Source organism: Pteropus vampyrus, unplaced genomic scaffold (assembly GCF_000151845.1).
Source record: "Pteropus vampyrus isolate Shadow unplaced genomic scaffold, Pvam_2.0 Scaffold14, whole genome shotgun sequence".
NCBI lineage: Eukaryota > Metazoa > Chordata > Mammalia > Chiroptera > Pteropodidae > Pteropus > Pteropus vampyrus.
In genome coordinates this window covers 4,624,527-4,640,112 of record NW_011888795.1, presented here as the reverse complement: position 1 = coordinate 4,640,112, position 15,586 = coordinate 4,624,527, and the positions used below count along the sequence as shown (strand labels likewise).

Below are 15,586 nucleotides of genomic sequence, written 5' to 3'. Positions count from 1 at the left end.
AGTTATCTCTTCTTTAGAAATGTCCTCGTGTCCCATCCGTGAAGTCTTGCCTATACTGGCAGTTTACATGGCTCTCCTTTCTCAGCTCTCCTTTCTCGACTCTCCTATTATGTTATGGTCTCACCAGAAATGAACATTTAAGCATGATTGTCTTATGTTTTTCTCTAAAAGTAGTTAACTTTGATTCAGAAACAGTTCTATAATCCCATGAATGGTCCCCCTATCCTCAGTTCCCAGTAAAATTTGGAAATGAAATAAATCAAATACAGTCTATATCTGTCTTGTGAAAGAATCTCTGATTTCCAGAGATATATGTGTACATGTGTATGTTTGCATATAGGACACATGCATGTGCTCAATGTTTTTTCCTTTAATCCTCTCCATTAAGTTCTGATATATGGATTTGGGAACTGCTATTGATTGGTACTAGTTAGGGAAGAGTTGCTACCAAAGATGCAGTTATATCCCCCTCCCCGCAGCTTTGTAGTATATGACTCTGAAAAGTAATATGCTGGTTTTAATGTAGATTTTTTTTTTCTTCTTAGTTTCTCACAGCATGGCCGTCTGCCTCAGAATCAGAATTATATACAAGGTATACATAAATGTGAATTCCTGACCATCCAGTTTTAACTCTTGTGAACTCTCAATTTCCTGAATCCAAATCTCTGAAGGTTGAGCTCTCAGCTGTACTTATAATGAATGGCTTTGGAGATTCCAGTGTGCACTCAAGTTTAAGAAGCATTGCCCTGGGGTGCACTGTTAGCAGGAAAAGTACATTGCGAAAGGCCTCTGGGTGGAAAGCCAGCAGCTAAGCCCAGGACTTTTCTGTAATGGGCATGTGCTTTTAGAATTAGTTTCCTCTTCCAGAGCAATAGAGTACAAGCATTTTAGATTTTAGAGTACAGAAAAAGATTTACTTGTGAGTCACCAAAACAGTATGTGTGCATTGTTGCTGCCTTACACCATAGGGAATTCCACTGTTTGTGAGCACTTTTAAAAATATATATTATTTTTCCTAATTGTTAAGTAAAATAAGTAAAATAAAAATAAGCAAAATTAAAAGCATCTGTAATGTACTTCACAAACTAATAATATCTACTGTTAATGTATATAGCCTTATTTATGGTTTAACTGAGTTTATATTCCAAACTTGGTTTTATAGCCAGCTTTTACATTTACTCCACATTTAAATTTACATTTTATATATTTGAATACAAATTAATTAAAATGAGAAAATAAGTTTTAGTCACAAAAGTTATTTTAATATACTCCTGAACGATGTTGTATTGACACTGATTTTAATCTTTTATCTTAAATATTCTGACCAAATAATTGTTAAATAGAAAAAAAGTAATCTCTTCATGAGCTATTAGTAAAATAACCTAGTAGCTGATTCTTCCCAGAGTAATGACCTATTTCTAATCCTTTTCCCTGATCCTCTTTTTCTCTCTCACTTTCCTCTCTCCTCTTTCTCTCTCTCTCCTCCCTCCTTCTCTCTCTCTCTCTCTTGCCTTTCTCATTCTCTCTTGTATTAAGAACCATGTAAAATATATTTTATTATTATTACTTAAAATTTGCATTTTATTATAGAGAAGTCTATCTGCTGATGATAAAATGGGAGTATGTATACTTTTAAAGATATTTTTAAAAGACTACTGGTTATGGAATATTTATATCCATAAAGCTACCCATTCAGGTGTAGGTAGGTAAATCTACAGTTGCCCCTGTTATGTCAAAGAAAAAAAAAAACTTCAAATATTTTTCCTAACATAGATGGTGGGTTTTTTGTTGTTGTTGTTTGTTTGTTTGTTTGTTTGTTTGTTTGTTCGGACATATTATCAAACATTGATTCACAGGAGAAAAGTAATCATATAGGGAATTCTCGGTCATGTTAATAGTTACCACTTAGTTATTTTTTTGTCAGGCACTATTCTAAATGATTTACAGGCACAACCATCTTATGAACAAGGTATTAATACCCTCATGTTACAGAAATCACAGCCCAAGTGTCCTCAGCCTTTAAGCTTCAGAGCAAGGATTTCCACCCAGAGCATTCTGAATTAAAATGCGCGCTCTTCCTGGCTGCATGATGTGGACAGGTTAGTTGCCCTGGCTGTACCTGGGGCCCAGGTGCTAGAAACCCTTCATGGGGCTGTTCTGCCCAACACTTTGGAATGCAAACTCCCTTGAGCAAGCACTTGTTTGGCATAGTTTCACCAGTGGCCTGTCTGTCTAAGGTAGTCAGAGAATATTAAAATAGTCCTAATAATAAAATAGCAGTCAACCGTGTAGCCTCCTTATGGAGGGGGAGGAGAATAGCTCACTTTCCCCGGAGGGCCTGAGAAAGATCAGTTTACAGGCGTCAGCATGGGGTATGACCCTTCTTCCTTCTCTCCATCTTGGCGCTCGCAGGTGCCTCGGTGACCATCATCTCACATTAGCCCACAGTCCGGGCAGAAAAAGTAACCAGGATTACTTTTCTCCCCCACCCAAAACATACCCAGTTCTTTCACTGACCTGGCTTCTGATTGGAGGCTGGTTGCTTTGGATAATGACCTCTAGGACCCCTCTGAGGGTTACAGCCTGTTTGTATTACTCTTACTGCAACTCAAGACGCCTGCAGTGGGGTGTAAGGAAAAGGTATTTTCCACTATTTTCACATCTCCAGGTACCAGAGGCACAAGAGACTGATAGCGTTCCAGCTACCTGAGTGAGCCCAGGACTGGCAGCTGCCCATGCATCCCTTCCAGACCGGCTGCTCGCTATGATGAGGGATCTTCTTCAGTACGTTGCCTGCTTCTTAGCCTTTTTCGCTACTGGGTTCTTGGTTGTGGCCACCTGGACAGACTGTTGGATGGTGAATGCTGATGATTCCCTGGAGGTAAGACATCAGCAACTTTTTTTTCTCGTCCAAACCCTTCCAAATTTTCTCTAAGCCCCACTGTGATACTTTGTTCACTGTGACTGATGATAATAGTAGCCAACATGGACTGACCTAGTCTTTATTTACTACTCACTGAGTCTTCACATTATTAGCTCATTTAATCCTCCTGGCTAATCTATGAGGTAGGTATTGTTGGTTTTCCATTTTGCAGATGAGGTAACTGAATAATTTCTCCTCTTTCATAAGGAAAAATCCATACATAATCTCTGTCACTGAGCCCTCCAGAAATTCACCTCTTCCACTGCTGCATATACCTACCTACTCAATTAGTGCACACAAGGAAAATCTTATTTTAAGGAGTTTTCAAGTAGAAGAAAGCAGTCCAAGGGAAAACAAGTATTTCCAGTGTGTCCAAAGGTACATGGAACAGATAGATATGGATTTAAGAAACCCTCTCTTAAAAATGAGTTGCTCTTGAGAACCAACTGTTATGCAAGAATGAGTTAGTGGTTCACATTTGAGAAATTTATTTTTCTCCCTGGAGAAGCTCAGAAAAAAGTAATTTTGGAGTTTAAAAGCATTACCTGTGGTTATAGCAACCTGAGAGAGATAGAACTGAGTAAAAATCAAAATCAGTAAGGTTTCAGAAAATGTAGGTAAGAAAAAAAAACAATATTTCAGGAACTCGATAAAAGAGTATATAGCAATGTAGTATGTTCTGTTATGTACACTCGGAAGGGAACAATTTACTCTAACAAACTCTATAATATCACCTCTCTGAAGTTTAGGAAAGATACCTGAGAGCAAGTTTGTGTATTTTTTCTCCTAATTTTATTTATTCAACTCTCAAGTTGGAGTTAGAAATGGAAAGGAATAATCTTTCTATTTCACTGTCTGTTATTTCTACCATTTATTCATTTTTCTTGTTTTTAATTTTGCTCTGAATTCTACATAGCATTTCAGAACCAGTGGATTTATAAAGACTTCTTTAGTGCTAGAAAATTATATTTCTGAAAATTGTGATAGAATTGAACTATTGTAAAGGATGTCTGCTATCTATGAGTCTGGTGATGCATTTTATCTGGCCATGCATATAAGTGGTGAATGAAAAAAAAATACCCTTTGAACAATACTCAGGGAAAAGTGCAGATAAAAATGGCAGTTGCCATTAGCTTGCCAGAATCTGGACTGTCAGTAGTAGGTGATTAATACATAAATATATTAGACTTGAGAAGACTTAAAATTATGTTTTTAAAAATATACAAAATTTCATCTAAAAACAATGTTGAAATATTTTCTAAAATAACTTGAAAATCTTTTTGCATAAGCTAATGGAAATACTAACTTCACTTGATAAGAATTGGAGGTTTCAAAAAGGTCAAACCTCACAGAGAGAGATTGGGAGTCCTGACATTTAAAGTGCCTTCTTGTTTTCATTTCTCTACATTCTACCAATTTGCCATCTGCTTTGTACAAGAACACTTCTAGTTAAAATGAATGGAATGAACAGTCTAGGTTAATCACCTCAAGTAAATCCTTTCTAACCTTGAGCAAGAATTAGTGAGTGTTTCTTAGCTTCTTCTTTATTTTCTATACTTGAAATATACTGCTATAAATATTTCCCAAGGAGCCTCTGCATTAAAAGAAGAACCCTGTAACAAATGAGGCCACTTCTCTTCCAACAATCTCTTTATTTGACAATATTTTTAAAAGGACATGAATCTCTCTTAATAATTGCTCCTTCAATTGACTGGCGTATGAAATCATATTACTAGTCATAACTGCGAAGGTTCTGATACTCACTGCCTCAATTATACTGCTCTCTCTCCCTGCTTCCTTCCTCATGTATGTATAACCTTTGGTCCATATTAACAGCTCACTTTAAACTGTTGAACAAATGTTGGCGAACAGAAGTGGTTTAGGAAAAAGAAGACCATGCCCATGGAAAATTTAAACAAAAAGAGGAGTATTATGAATTTCTACCTTTATCAATCTTTTAGGATAATATAGGCATCAGAGTTGGAAAATAAGTTTTGTAGTTCAGGTCAACATAACAAACACGAAATGTATGTCATATTAAAGGTACTGCGTTAATTCATACTAGAGGAGATAAATATAAAGAATGAGTCCAGCCTTCCAGGAGTTACATTTAATGAGGAAAAAGTATGCACATGGAACTATAATAAAAGGCATAGGCCAATTCATATTTGAGAAAGAAATGAACAAAGTACCATTGGAACAGAGAAGATAGAACAATTATTTCCTCCTGTCAGAAACATCGAAGCAGGCCTCAGGGAGGAAAACACATTTGAGCAAAGCCTCAAAAATATGCAAAGGATTTCAAAAGGTAAAAATGGCAGCAGGGACCTTCCAGACAAAAGGACACATGACAAAATGAAGAATAAGGAAAAGTTCAGGGCTTGTTAAAAGATTAAGGTGAGCAATAAGGAGCATGAGGCAGAAAGAGCTCAAGTATTCTTTTATTTTACCAGAGAATACTCAGAATACTACAAAATATTATTTTGCCTTACTTATACCTGCCATAAAGAGTGATGTTCTTTGCATTAAGTAAAAGCATTAAGAAAAAGAAATAGCACACAAAACCGCAGTGTGTACAGTCCCAAATTAAGGACCAAGAGCCCTAAGCTACCATTCTGCTCCTGTCATTATTTATTCATTTTGTCTCTGGGAAGACAGATGTGGTGAAGAGAATTTAAGTTTTGAGATTATTCCAGCCTGTGTTTGCATTTTAACTGTCTTCTGTTGAGCAAGCCACATCTCTTGCCTTTGGTTCAGTTACAAGATGAAGTTGAACTCAATTGTTTTAAAGTCCTTTTTAGTCTTTACATTCTTTAACAGCAGGACTCCTTGACTATGATGACGTCAGCAGTCCCAGGGAAATGGCCAGTCACTGAAGAAGTGATGGCATCTAGAGCCTCCCTAGAAATTTCCACTAGGAATCTAGAGTGAACAGTCTCCATTTTTTTTGTAACTGCATGAGCTCTTCTTTTTTCTCATCCACTCTCCCTCCTTACTTTTTTCTCCCTTCCTCCCTTTCTTTCTCCCTCTTACCCTTCTTCCATCCCTCCTTTCCTTTATTTCTTCCTTCCTTCCTTTTTTCCTTCCCTTCCTCTTTCCTTTCTTTTCCTTCTTCCTCTCCTTACCTTCTTCCTCTCTCTCCTGTCTCCCTTTTTCTATCCTTTTTCTATGCTTTTCCTTTCCTTTCATCTTCTTTTTCTCCCCCTTTTCTCTTTCATTTCTTTATTTCTCAATTTCTCTCTCCTTTTAAAATCTCTTTTATTTCACAAATATTCTTTGACATCTGCTGTCTACCTGCTACTGTGATGGACACAAGATTATGAAGGATAAGACCTCAATCTTCCTTAGGTTGCTCCCAGTGTATTAAAGAAGGTAAAGTGATATACAAGTGCTATGATAACAAATAATGCTGTGGCCAGCTCACTCAATCTTGGCGAAGTCTATTTAGAAGAAGAAATATCTAAAATAAGGATTTGAAGAACAGATGGGTGAGAAAAGAGTATAGAATTCCAAGCACAGAGAATGATATTAGCAGAGATCCAGGTATGAAAGCACTGTATATATGTTTGTAGCTTTGCATGTATTTCACATAATAAGAGTTTTCAATGTAAGGAAGATAATATAGGGATTAGGTCTCAAGGGTTTTGTGTATCATGTAAAATATAGATTATACACCAAAGACAAGCATGTTTCACAGTAAGCAAACATATACATGTATTTCGGAAAGGTCAATCATTCTGGCTATTTGTGGAGAATGTTTGGAAGGGGTGAAATGAAGTACTGAGAGACCAAAGAGGAGACTTTTGTCATAGAACAGAAGGGAAACAATGAGTGGTCTGAGCTAGGGTAGCAGCAAGCATAAGAAGACATGTGAAGATATAGGAAACTATAAAGAATTTGAACTGATAGGATTGGTAATTGATTACATGTAGAGAAAGAAGGCTGGTGAAGAATGAGAAGTCAAGATTAAAATCTTTTACTGTTTTAGAGCAATCCAAGGACTGGTGGAATGACTCACTTAGAGCTTAAATGGAGGAAAATTGGTCTCTATACAGAACTCATCAAGCATCAATGTTCCTGGAAGCTCGCAATATTTTTTCTCGCTTGAATTCTTAAGCAGTGCCTCAAGGGGGCCAGTAATATATTGCTTCATAGTGGGGAGCCTTACAGCTTGGACTTGTTAGAGGGACCTGAGATTAAATCCCACCTTGCCAGGCAGTAGCTGTGTGAATTTACAAAGATATCCAAATTGCTATAAACCACATTTCCTCTTCTGTACAGGAAAAATAAAATATGTACATTTTATGTCTTGTGAGGATTAAATCTAAATTCACAAAGCCTTGTGAGGCTTGTATATAAAGAAATTACCACAGTACCAGACAAATACAAATCAGTCAATAAATGTTAGATATATTATAGTCTATTTGCAGCTTATTGTTTTGTTTTTGTTCTAGAGGAGGAGAAGACATTTTGTATAATGTTCACTGAAAGGAGAGATATGCGATTTAAATTCTATTCCTATTTTCACTATTGAGTCTCTTCGAGAAACTTTGTTTACTTTCTCTGAGCTGCAGTTTGCCCATTTTTATACTTATGACTATTCCCTCTCTGTCTAATCAGAGGAATAAGGCAGATGACAGAAACAAAATAAGTTATCTATTATAAACATTTTGAAAGAAACTAAATCATGAAATAATAACATTATTAATATGTTACTTATATTATATGTAAATCTTCATTTTCCATAATGAAATAGAAAAGCAATTTCTTCACAAAATTATTGGTCTCTCAATTATCAGAAGAAAAAATGTTTTCACAAGATTATTCCATTTTCAGTTAATCGTTTGTTAATTATTGACTGAGAAACTGCTATACACTGTTATGATTAAAATTTTATTACCGCAAAAGAAAGCTTCCCACATTTGGATTTATTTTATCCTTATGACCAATTTCTCCCCTGAGATTTCTATGTGCATTAATAATGCTATAATTTTTTCACACGTAAAGTAAATATTAAAATAATTTTATCTAGTGTGTACTTTGATTATTTAATGTACTAGTTTTACTTTGCAACGGATTCAAACTCCAGCGGACATCTGAGGCTACCAAGTTCTCTCACTTATCTCATGATCTCCTACAGCACCTAGCACAGACTTCCAAATAATGGGAACTCATAATGCATTTGTTAACATCAATTAAGTAGTTGACATACTTATTTAAAAAAAAAAAAATGAGTAAATGATAATCTAAGTGATCTTTGAAAATCTTACATTGAGCCCTAAGTAAGAAGTATCTCTATAGGGAGATCACTATATTTTAGGCAAGATCTTTTATCTTGCTACAATTTCAATTTTCTCAAGATATAGATTCAGTTTCTCTTTTTAATAAGATAGGAGTAAGGATCTAATCCCTTGGGATGCATAAGAAAGTTGGTGAAGAGTGAATTCTGGTCTAGAGAATACAGATTTTTCTGCCTACCATTTCAAAGAGAGAGAGAAATAAAAAAGAGAGGAAAAAGAAAATTAGTATTATCATTCACTCAACATAAATTTTCATCTGTCACTGGGCAGTAATCATTGCAAAGTTGTGATACTATGTTTTCATAAGCATTCTAAAATGATTAAATATATGAGTTATATAAATCAAATAATATTAAAATGATAATATTTAGATAATTTAAATATATAAATTAACTAATATAACTGTGAAGACCACAAAAATTATATTTTACCTCCTAAGTTTGTATTACCTCATTTTTGCCATTTATACTTTTAGCCAGTGCTCCACAAATAAGCAGGCAAAACTAAACCAAATATATTTTAACAAATCAATTCACTATACATAAATGAAGTAGAAAGGAAAGGTGACGTCTATAATGCTTATTTTAATCTTGCTTCCTCATCCTTATAAATGCCTGTCTTAAGTTCTTTTAGAACCTGGAATCATAAAAAAACTCAACTAAAATATTAAAATAAGAAGTTTAGAATCCTAGTATAAAAAATTCAAATGTATTTCATGTTAAAATTAAAAGTGTTTCAAGTTTTAGTAGTAAAATGCGTTATTTAGTATTATTAAAACTTTTTCATCTTAATACATATATTTAAGTAAATACTGGAAACAGGTAAGTTGACTCTTCGATGTTAAAGTATATTAGCACAAGGGTGGTAAAGTGGTGCAAAACCATTATTTACCACCATAATATGTATGTGCAAGGTAGTTTTTAAAATATATCTAGATGACATTTAATTTTTCTTTTGGCTTATGGATTCTTCTTCCTATGTATATTATGTTTACACACAAATCAAAGTGTATATACATTTATAACCTAACGCATATTGATAAAAAATTGTGGTCAGTAGTGGTCAACAAACAATAAATATTTACTAAGCCTATTGAGTATAAATACTATATATATTATTTTTTCTCCTATATAACTGGAGGAGAAATACATGCTAATTAATTAAAGTATTTTTAAGTTTCTCTGAATTTCAAAATATGTGTAAAATATGTGGAGGGAAGACAAACACACCCAAAACTACAGTAAACAAGATAAGGCAAGTAAAATTGTGTGTTGCTGCGTGTAAATACTTCCAAAGTAATTAAAAATAGAAAAATTAGCAAAGACTAGAATTGAGAAGACTTAATGAGAAACTGGTAAAGAGATCAGAATAAGAAATCCCAAGATTAAGGAATTAATTTATGCTATCATAAACTAAACTGGGAAGAGTTATCCTTAATATGGTTTGCTAAAGCTTGTTGAGTGGTATCCTGCTCATCCTGAGTACTGTAGTAAATACTTTCCAGAATCAGTTGAGTAGACAGGGTCCAGGCTGCCACCAAGTTAGTTATAAACTCCCTAGTTTAAGTAATAATTATTTGACTCTTTGGAGTCAGCTGTTCTAGTCTATTCAGTCAAGAAAAAAGCACATATTAAGCATTAGTGAAAAGAGTGTATCAGTAAACATTATCTATGTCAAAGTTCAAATGAGATTTAATATATGTGGGATTAGATAAATTGACAGATTTTTCCCTCTCAATAGACATATTCTGAGTATCTATTATGTACTAAGAAGGAGGATCTATAAGCTCTTTGAAGCAAAGTGACATACCTGTCTTGGACATTGCTGTATCCCTGGGATTTAGCTAGTCTGTTGACTGAAATATGATAGACATTCATGTTTGAAAGATGACACCAGACAGACTTAGGAGACAGATGTACATAGAGCATATACAAAAAGATAATTAAATTTGTAAATACTATAGAAATATGAACGGTCAGTGTGAGATCTAGAAAGAGATTAACTCCAGCTGGAGAGACTAGGAGAAACTAATAGAAGAAGGGAAATTTTGGAAGTGAGATTTGAATAATAGGTAGTTATTTGACAAGTTGAAAGCAAGGGGAGTTATTTTCATTATATACCATGAGGAAAAACTCAAATGCCTATAAGAACCAGGAAGCCGATACACATAAGAGAGGCAGATTATATAATAATAGTGAGGAACCAGTGAACAAGTCCCACCTAAAAGGGAGTAGTTACTAAGGTCATGGTAGTTGTTGCTGCATGGGACCAGGGAGTCCGGGAAGCCAGACTGGACCAAGTTTCCAAGGGAAGCCAGAAATCTGGACTGCTCTGTAACATTTCTATGTTTTCTTATTGGTAGCTAATTAATATTAAAGTTATTTCTGTGGGCCTCATGTTTGTGACTTGTGCTTTTATTGTCATAGTTTGGATAAACATACTTCTCCCCATTTAAGAGACAATCACCTCCTCACTTTAAGATCAATAGATATTCATTAAATAATATGCAAATTCCTCTAATATAGTTTTCTATAATATTTATTAATATACAAACCAAATGCTAAAAGATGAAAGCTTAAATTTGGGATCTTCTATTTTTGCTAACCCTATGAAATAAAAATTATTAGCATTTAGCATTTTTGCCCTTTAAAAATGGTTATGCATAATATTTTAAGCATTGGTCTGTTTTTCAAGAACCTCATCTTAAAGCTTTTAAGAACTTAGATCTGCTTGCCTATTAAAAAGTCCTTAAAAAGCCATTGTATAGCCGAGAGATAAGTAAGTGAAGACTACATATTACAACAAGGAGAGCTTTGTTAAATATGACAAATAACAAAAGTCTTTTAACCTTGTCTTTTGTGCACAAAGGCACCTTTAAGAGTGTCTCCAGTAAGTGCTACATTAACACAGAAGTTTAGTTAATTACAGCCACTATTCTCACATACCTAAACCGAGTGCGAATACCAAGCAATCTAATAGTGTGCCCTAAGCATTAATACCTAACAAAATTGGATTCCTTGTTTCCTCTAATGAGCTCATTGCTTTTCTAAATATGGCCATTGCAGGTAAATGATCAATAGCCTTGAAAATGACACTACTACTAGATTATTTTGGCAAAAAAGAAATACTCTTTATGTAAAATAAATATTCTCACATATATCTCAGACTCCTTTCTAAATAACCTCACGTATAACAGGAATGGTCATACTGGATTTGTTAGTTTGTTTCAGTGGCTAAGTTAGAAGAAAATTGTGGACAGTCACTGTTTGATTATAGAAAAGTGACTTCGAATCCACATAACCTAGCTCAGGTTAGAATAAACTGGATCCTGTGTGTTTCTGTTAATTGAGAAACTGACAGGCAATAGGCTATGAGAGGGTCTGTTTTCTATTATGGTATAATAGTTATACAATATGACTGTTATGGTATAATAGTTCAGTACAAATTGTCCCTAGTGTATTATTTTTCGAGGGCTACAATAACAAATTACCACAAATTTGGTGACCTAATGTCAATGTAAGAAGGCCCAAACCTGCAGAGAATTATTTTAAGAGTTTATTTGAGCCAAACTGATGACATTGCCAGGAAGCAAGATCTCAAATGCTCTGGAAAATGACAGTTTTGCAGTTTCTTTTATACATTTGCAATTAAGAGGGGAATGTAAGGAAGATTACAGGTACAAAGGAGAAAGCAATGCAGGAGTTAGATTACAGTATAATTAACAAGATCATGTGCTCTCTGAAGGTGATTATGCTTCTGGCTTCTGAGATATCTGAAAAAGAGGAATTTCAAAGATATATTAACATAGATGCATGAAAACAACGTACAGGGCTTACTTAAGGCAAAGATAAAACTTTTTCTAAAGAAGTTACATGCCTGGGGCGTGACTAACCACCATAACTTCTCAGTTAGAAATTTATGGTCGGATCACCCTGTAAGGTTAGTTTTGGTCACTGGAATTGTCAGTTTTATTATAGAGCCCCCCCTTTTTTTTCTTCCACGTAACATAAGAAATTTATTACCTCACAGTCGTAGAAGACAGCAGTTTGAAATCAAGGTGTTGGCAGGGCTGCACTGCCTCTGAAGGCTCTAGATGAGAATCTGCTCCTTACCTCTTCCAGCTTCTGGTAGCTGTGAGCATTTCCTGACCTGCAGCCACATCACTCCAATCTCTGCCTCCATCGTCATATTGCCTCCTTCTCTTGTTTGTGTCTCTCCTCCTATAAAGACACTTGTGATTAGATTTAGGGCCCATTTTGGTAACCTAAAATGATCTTGTTATCTCAAGATCCTTAACTTAATTACATATGCAAATCTCTTTTTCCAAATTAGATCGTATCACAAGTTCTGGGGACTAAGACATAGACATATATCTTACTGGAGATTACCATTTAGCCCGTTACATCTAAATTTTTCTGCTGTCATAGTAAAGCTGAGCACAGTCACTATTCAGTTTATCATGATGTTTAAGTAATTTACTAATATTATCATTTCTTGATCATATCATATGTATCGTGTGTTTATAATTTTTAATTCTCATAACAACCTTAGCATTATTTCCTTTATGCAGATAAAAAGACTGAAGCTCAAAAAAGGTAAGATCTTGCCCAAAGATATAGCATAGCCAATACCAATGTCAATTTATATTTAAAGTCCATATGTTTTCAACTATAGCTTACATTTTATTCATATATAACTTTATATATTCATATTAGAAATTGATGTGTTAAATTTCACATGATGGATTTTCTTCATTAAATTTTTGCTCTCTATGATTCCTCAGCTCCCTGAGATGAATGTTCAATAAATTTCAGAACATCACTTCCAGATTTAATCTTAGGAAGGGCAAACCAAAGTGAAGTTTTGCAGAATAATGGCCGTAAGATGAGAATAAAGTTAAGGCTTACTACTTTACTCAGCTACTTTTAATTTGAAATTTAAAAAAATGGGTGTTAAGTATATTGAAGTGCTTCAGGGCGTATACACAGACTGCTGTGTTTGAGTCCTATCTCTTTCATTTATTAACAATACTTTCTTGGGGTTAATCATTTTACTTTCCTGTGCCTCATTTTCATTATTTGCGAAATAGACAATGATAATGATATCTCACAGAGTCCTTTAAGAAATAAATAAAATAATAACCTAAGCAGTAACTGCTTCATAGTATAGACTCAATATAGCATTATTATGACCAATCATATCTATTTTACATAGAAAGTGATAATAAAAGTACCACATTCAAAACTGTGATGGAGTAGCGAGCAGTGGAGTTTTATTTGGTACACAACACAACTTCAAGCAGAATATGGGTCAGAGAGTGTCATAGCACAGATATTCCCTGATAGGATTTTCTTTTGCAAACCAAAGTGTTTTATGTTCCTTCCTTTCTTCTCCATACCAATTATAATCTTCATGGCTCCTCTCCTCTCCTCTCCTCTTCTTTTCACTCTTCTCTGTTATTTATTCTTTAAGGAACAATTTAAGTTTTCATTTTCCAAGATAAATTTTGATTAAATCTTATTAAGCTATTTCTCGATTTCCAAGGTAATGCGACTCTGTAATTGAGTCAGAAGAAACACTCATATTACCTGTTTCATATGCATGAGCTCTGTCGAGAATACCGGAAACTTTTTTATGTTGGCATGTTTACAATTCTAAGAAATCTATTCGGACTTAAATAGTTTATAGATAAATATGGGAAGGCTTAGGGCTCTGGTAGCTTTTATCTCTAAGTGGACACAGAATTATCTGCACAACATTTCTAAGTAAAAGTGGTTTACAGCTGTCAGACTGTATGAAATAATTGCTCAGTTTGTTTACATCCATATCATAGCTTAAGCATTTGTAGTCTGTCAGTGGAGCAGGGAGGAAGAAGTTATGAGATCTTTATATTTCACTTATTTGTGTTTTTATATATAACTTTCTGTGGTAATTATTTTAAATTTATGAACCTCACATATAGTAACACTTTTCTTCATGAAAACCAGTATTCATGATGAAGAAAAATTAATGTATGCTCTTAATAGACTCAAGATGTCAACTGTTATCTATTATTATATTGATGTGGGGGGGGTGGTAAGTATATGTTAGCACAGTAAAGTGAAATGAATTGTCTCCATGTTAAACTATGGCTCCATGATGGAACCAGCTGTAGGCATTTGCATATATTTAATTCTGATTTTATCCATCTTAGGTGTGGCTTATCCCCTGTCTCCCCACTACCACCTCTGTTCTCGAAGTGAATTTATTTTCTAGTGGGGAAAGCCTGTAATTAATTATTAGTGCTTAAGGGAAAATATTCTAAAATGCATTGTGTTTATTGTAAATGAATTTCTGATCACACTTGTAACTACTGCACTTTGCTATAAAATTCATTCTACTTTTGATAGTGGAGAACTGAAGTGTGTCTGCATGAGTATTTCACACAGTGTCTTCTCCAACATCCAGGTGAGCACAAAATGTCGAGGCCTCTGGTGGGAGTGTGTCACAAATGCTTTTGATGGAATTCGCACCTGTGATGAGTACGATTCTATACTTGCCGAACACCCCTGTACGTATACCTTAGACATCCCCCTTGCAGGGAGGGAATGCCAAAGAAAATTGAACTCAGGTTTCTATTGTATGGTTTTGTTTTCTACAGTACTATATTTCTGTCTAGTTTTAAATATTTTGATTAGAAATTTAGTTTATTTCTAAAATGTGAATTGGAACATTTTAGCATATTTTATCTTTTCCCATGTATTTATAAATTCTTTAAGGTAAATTCACCTCTGCTTTCCTCCAAAGACCTGGCATAGTACCTTATACACAGTAGGCTAATAGTAAACACTTTTTAAATTGAAATAAATTCTTCAGGATGCTGTGATTTTATGATTAGAAAGGGCAGAAGACCTGAACAGATATTTCTCCAATAGGAAATACAGATGGCCAATAGACATAGGAAAAGATGCTCAAGGTCACTAATCATCAGAGAAATTCAAATTAAAACCACAATGAGATATCACCTCAAACCTGTCAGAATGGCTATCATCATCAATAAATCAAAGAACAAGTGTTGGCGAGGATGTGGAAAAAAGGGAACTCTCATGCACTGTTGGAGAGATTGCAAACTGGTACAGCCACTATGGAAAACAATCTGGAGGTTTCTCAAAAACTTAAGAATTGATATACTTTTTGACCCAGGAATTGCACTTTTGGGTATTTATCCAAAGAAAACCAAAACAATAATTTATAAAGATATATGCACCCCTATATTCATGGCAGCACAATTTACAATAGCCAAGATATGGAAGCAATCTAAATGTCCATCAACAGACAATTGGATAAAGCATTTATGGTTCACACAGACAATGGAATATTACTC

General features: G+C 34.5%; 1 protein-coding gene across 1 annotated transcript in view; it reads left to right on the top strand.

Moving 5' to 3' along the window:
- Positions 1 to 2,551: 2,551 nt before the first annotated feature.
- CLDN16 (claudin 16) overlaps positions 2,552 to 15,586 on the top strand; it is a 23,193-nt gene continuing 10,158 nt past the window's right edge. The window contains 2 exon segments of the mRNA XM_011381544.1: positions 2,552 to 2,881; positions 14,671 to 14,773. Coding sequence (XP_011379846.1) covers positions 2,552 to 2,881; positions 14,671 to 14,773 — 433 coding nt within the window.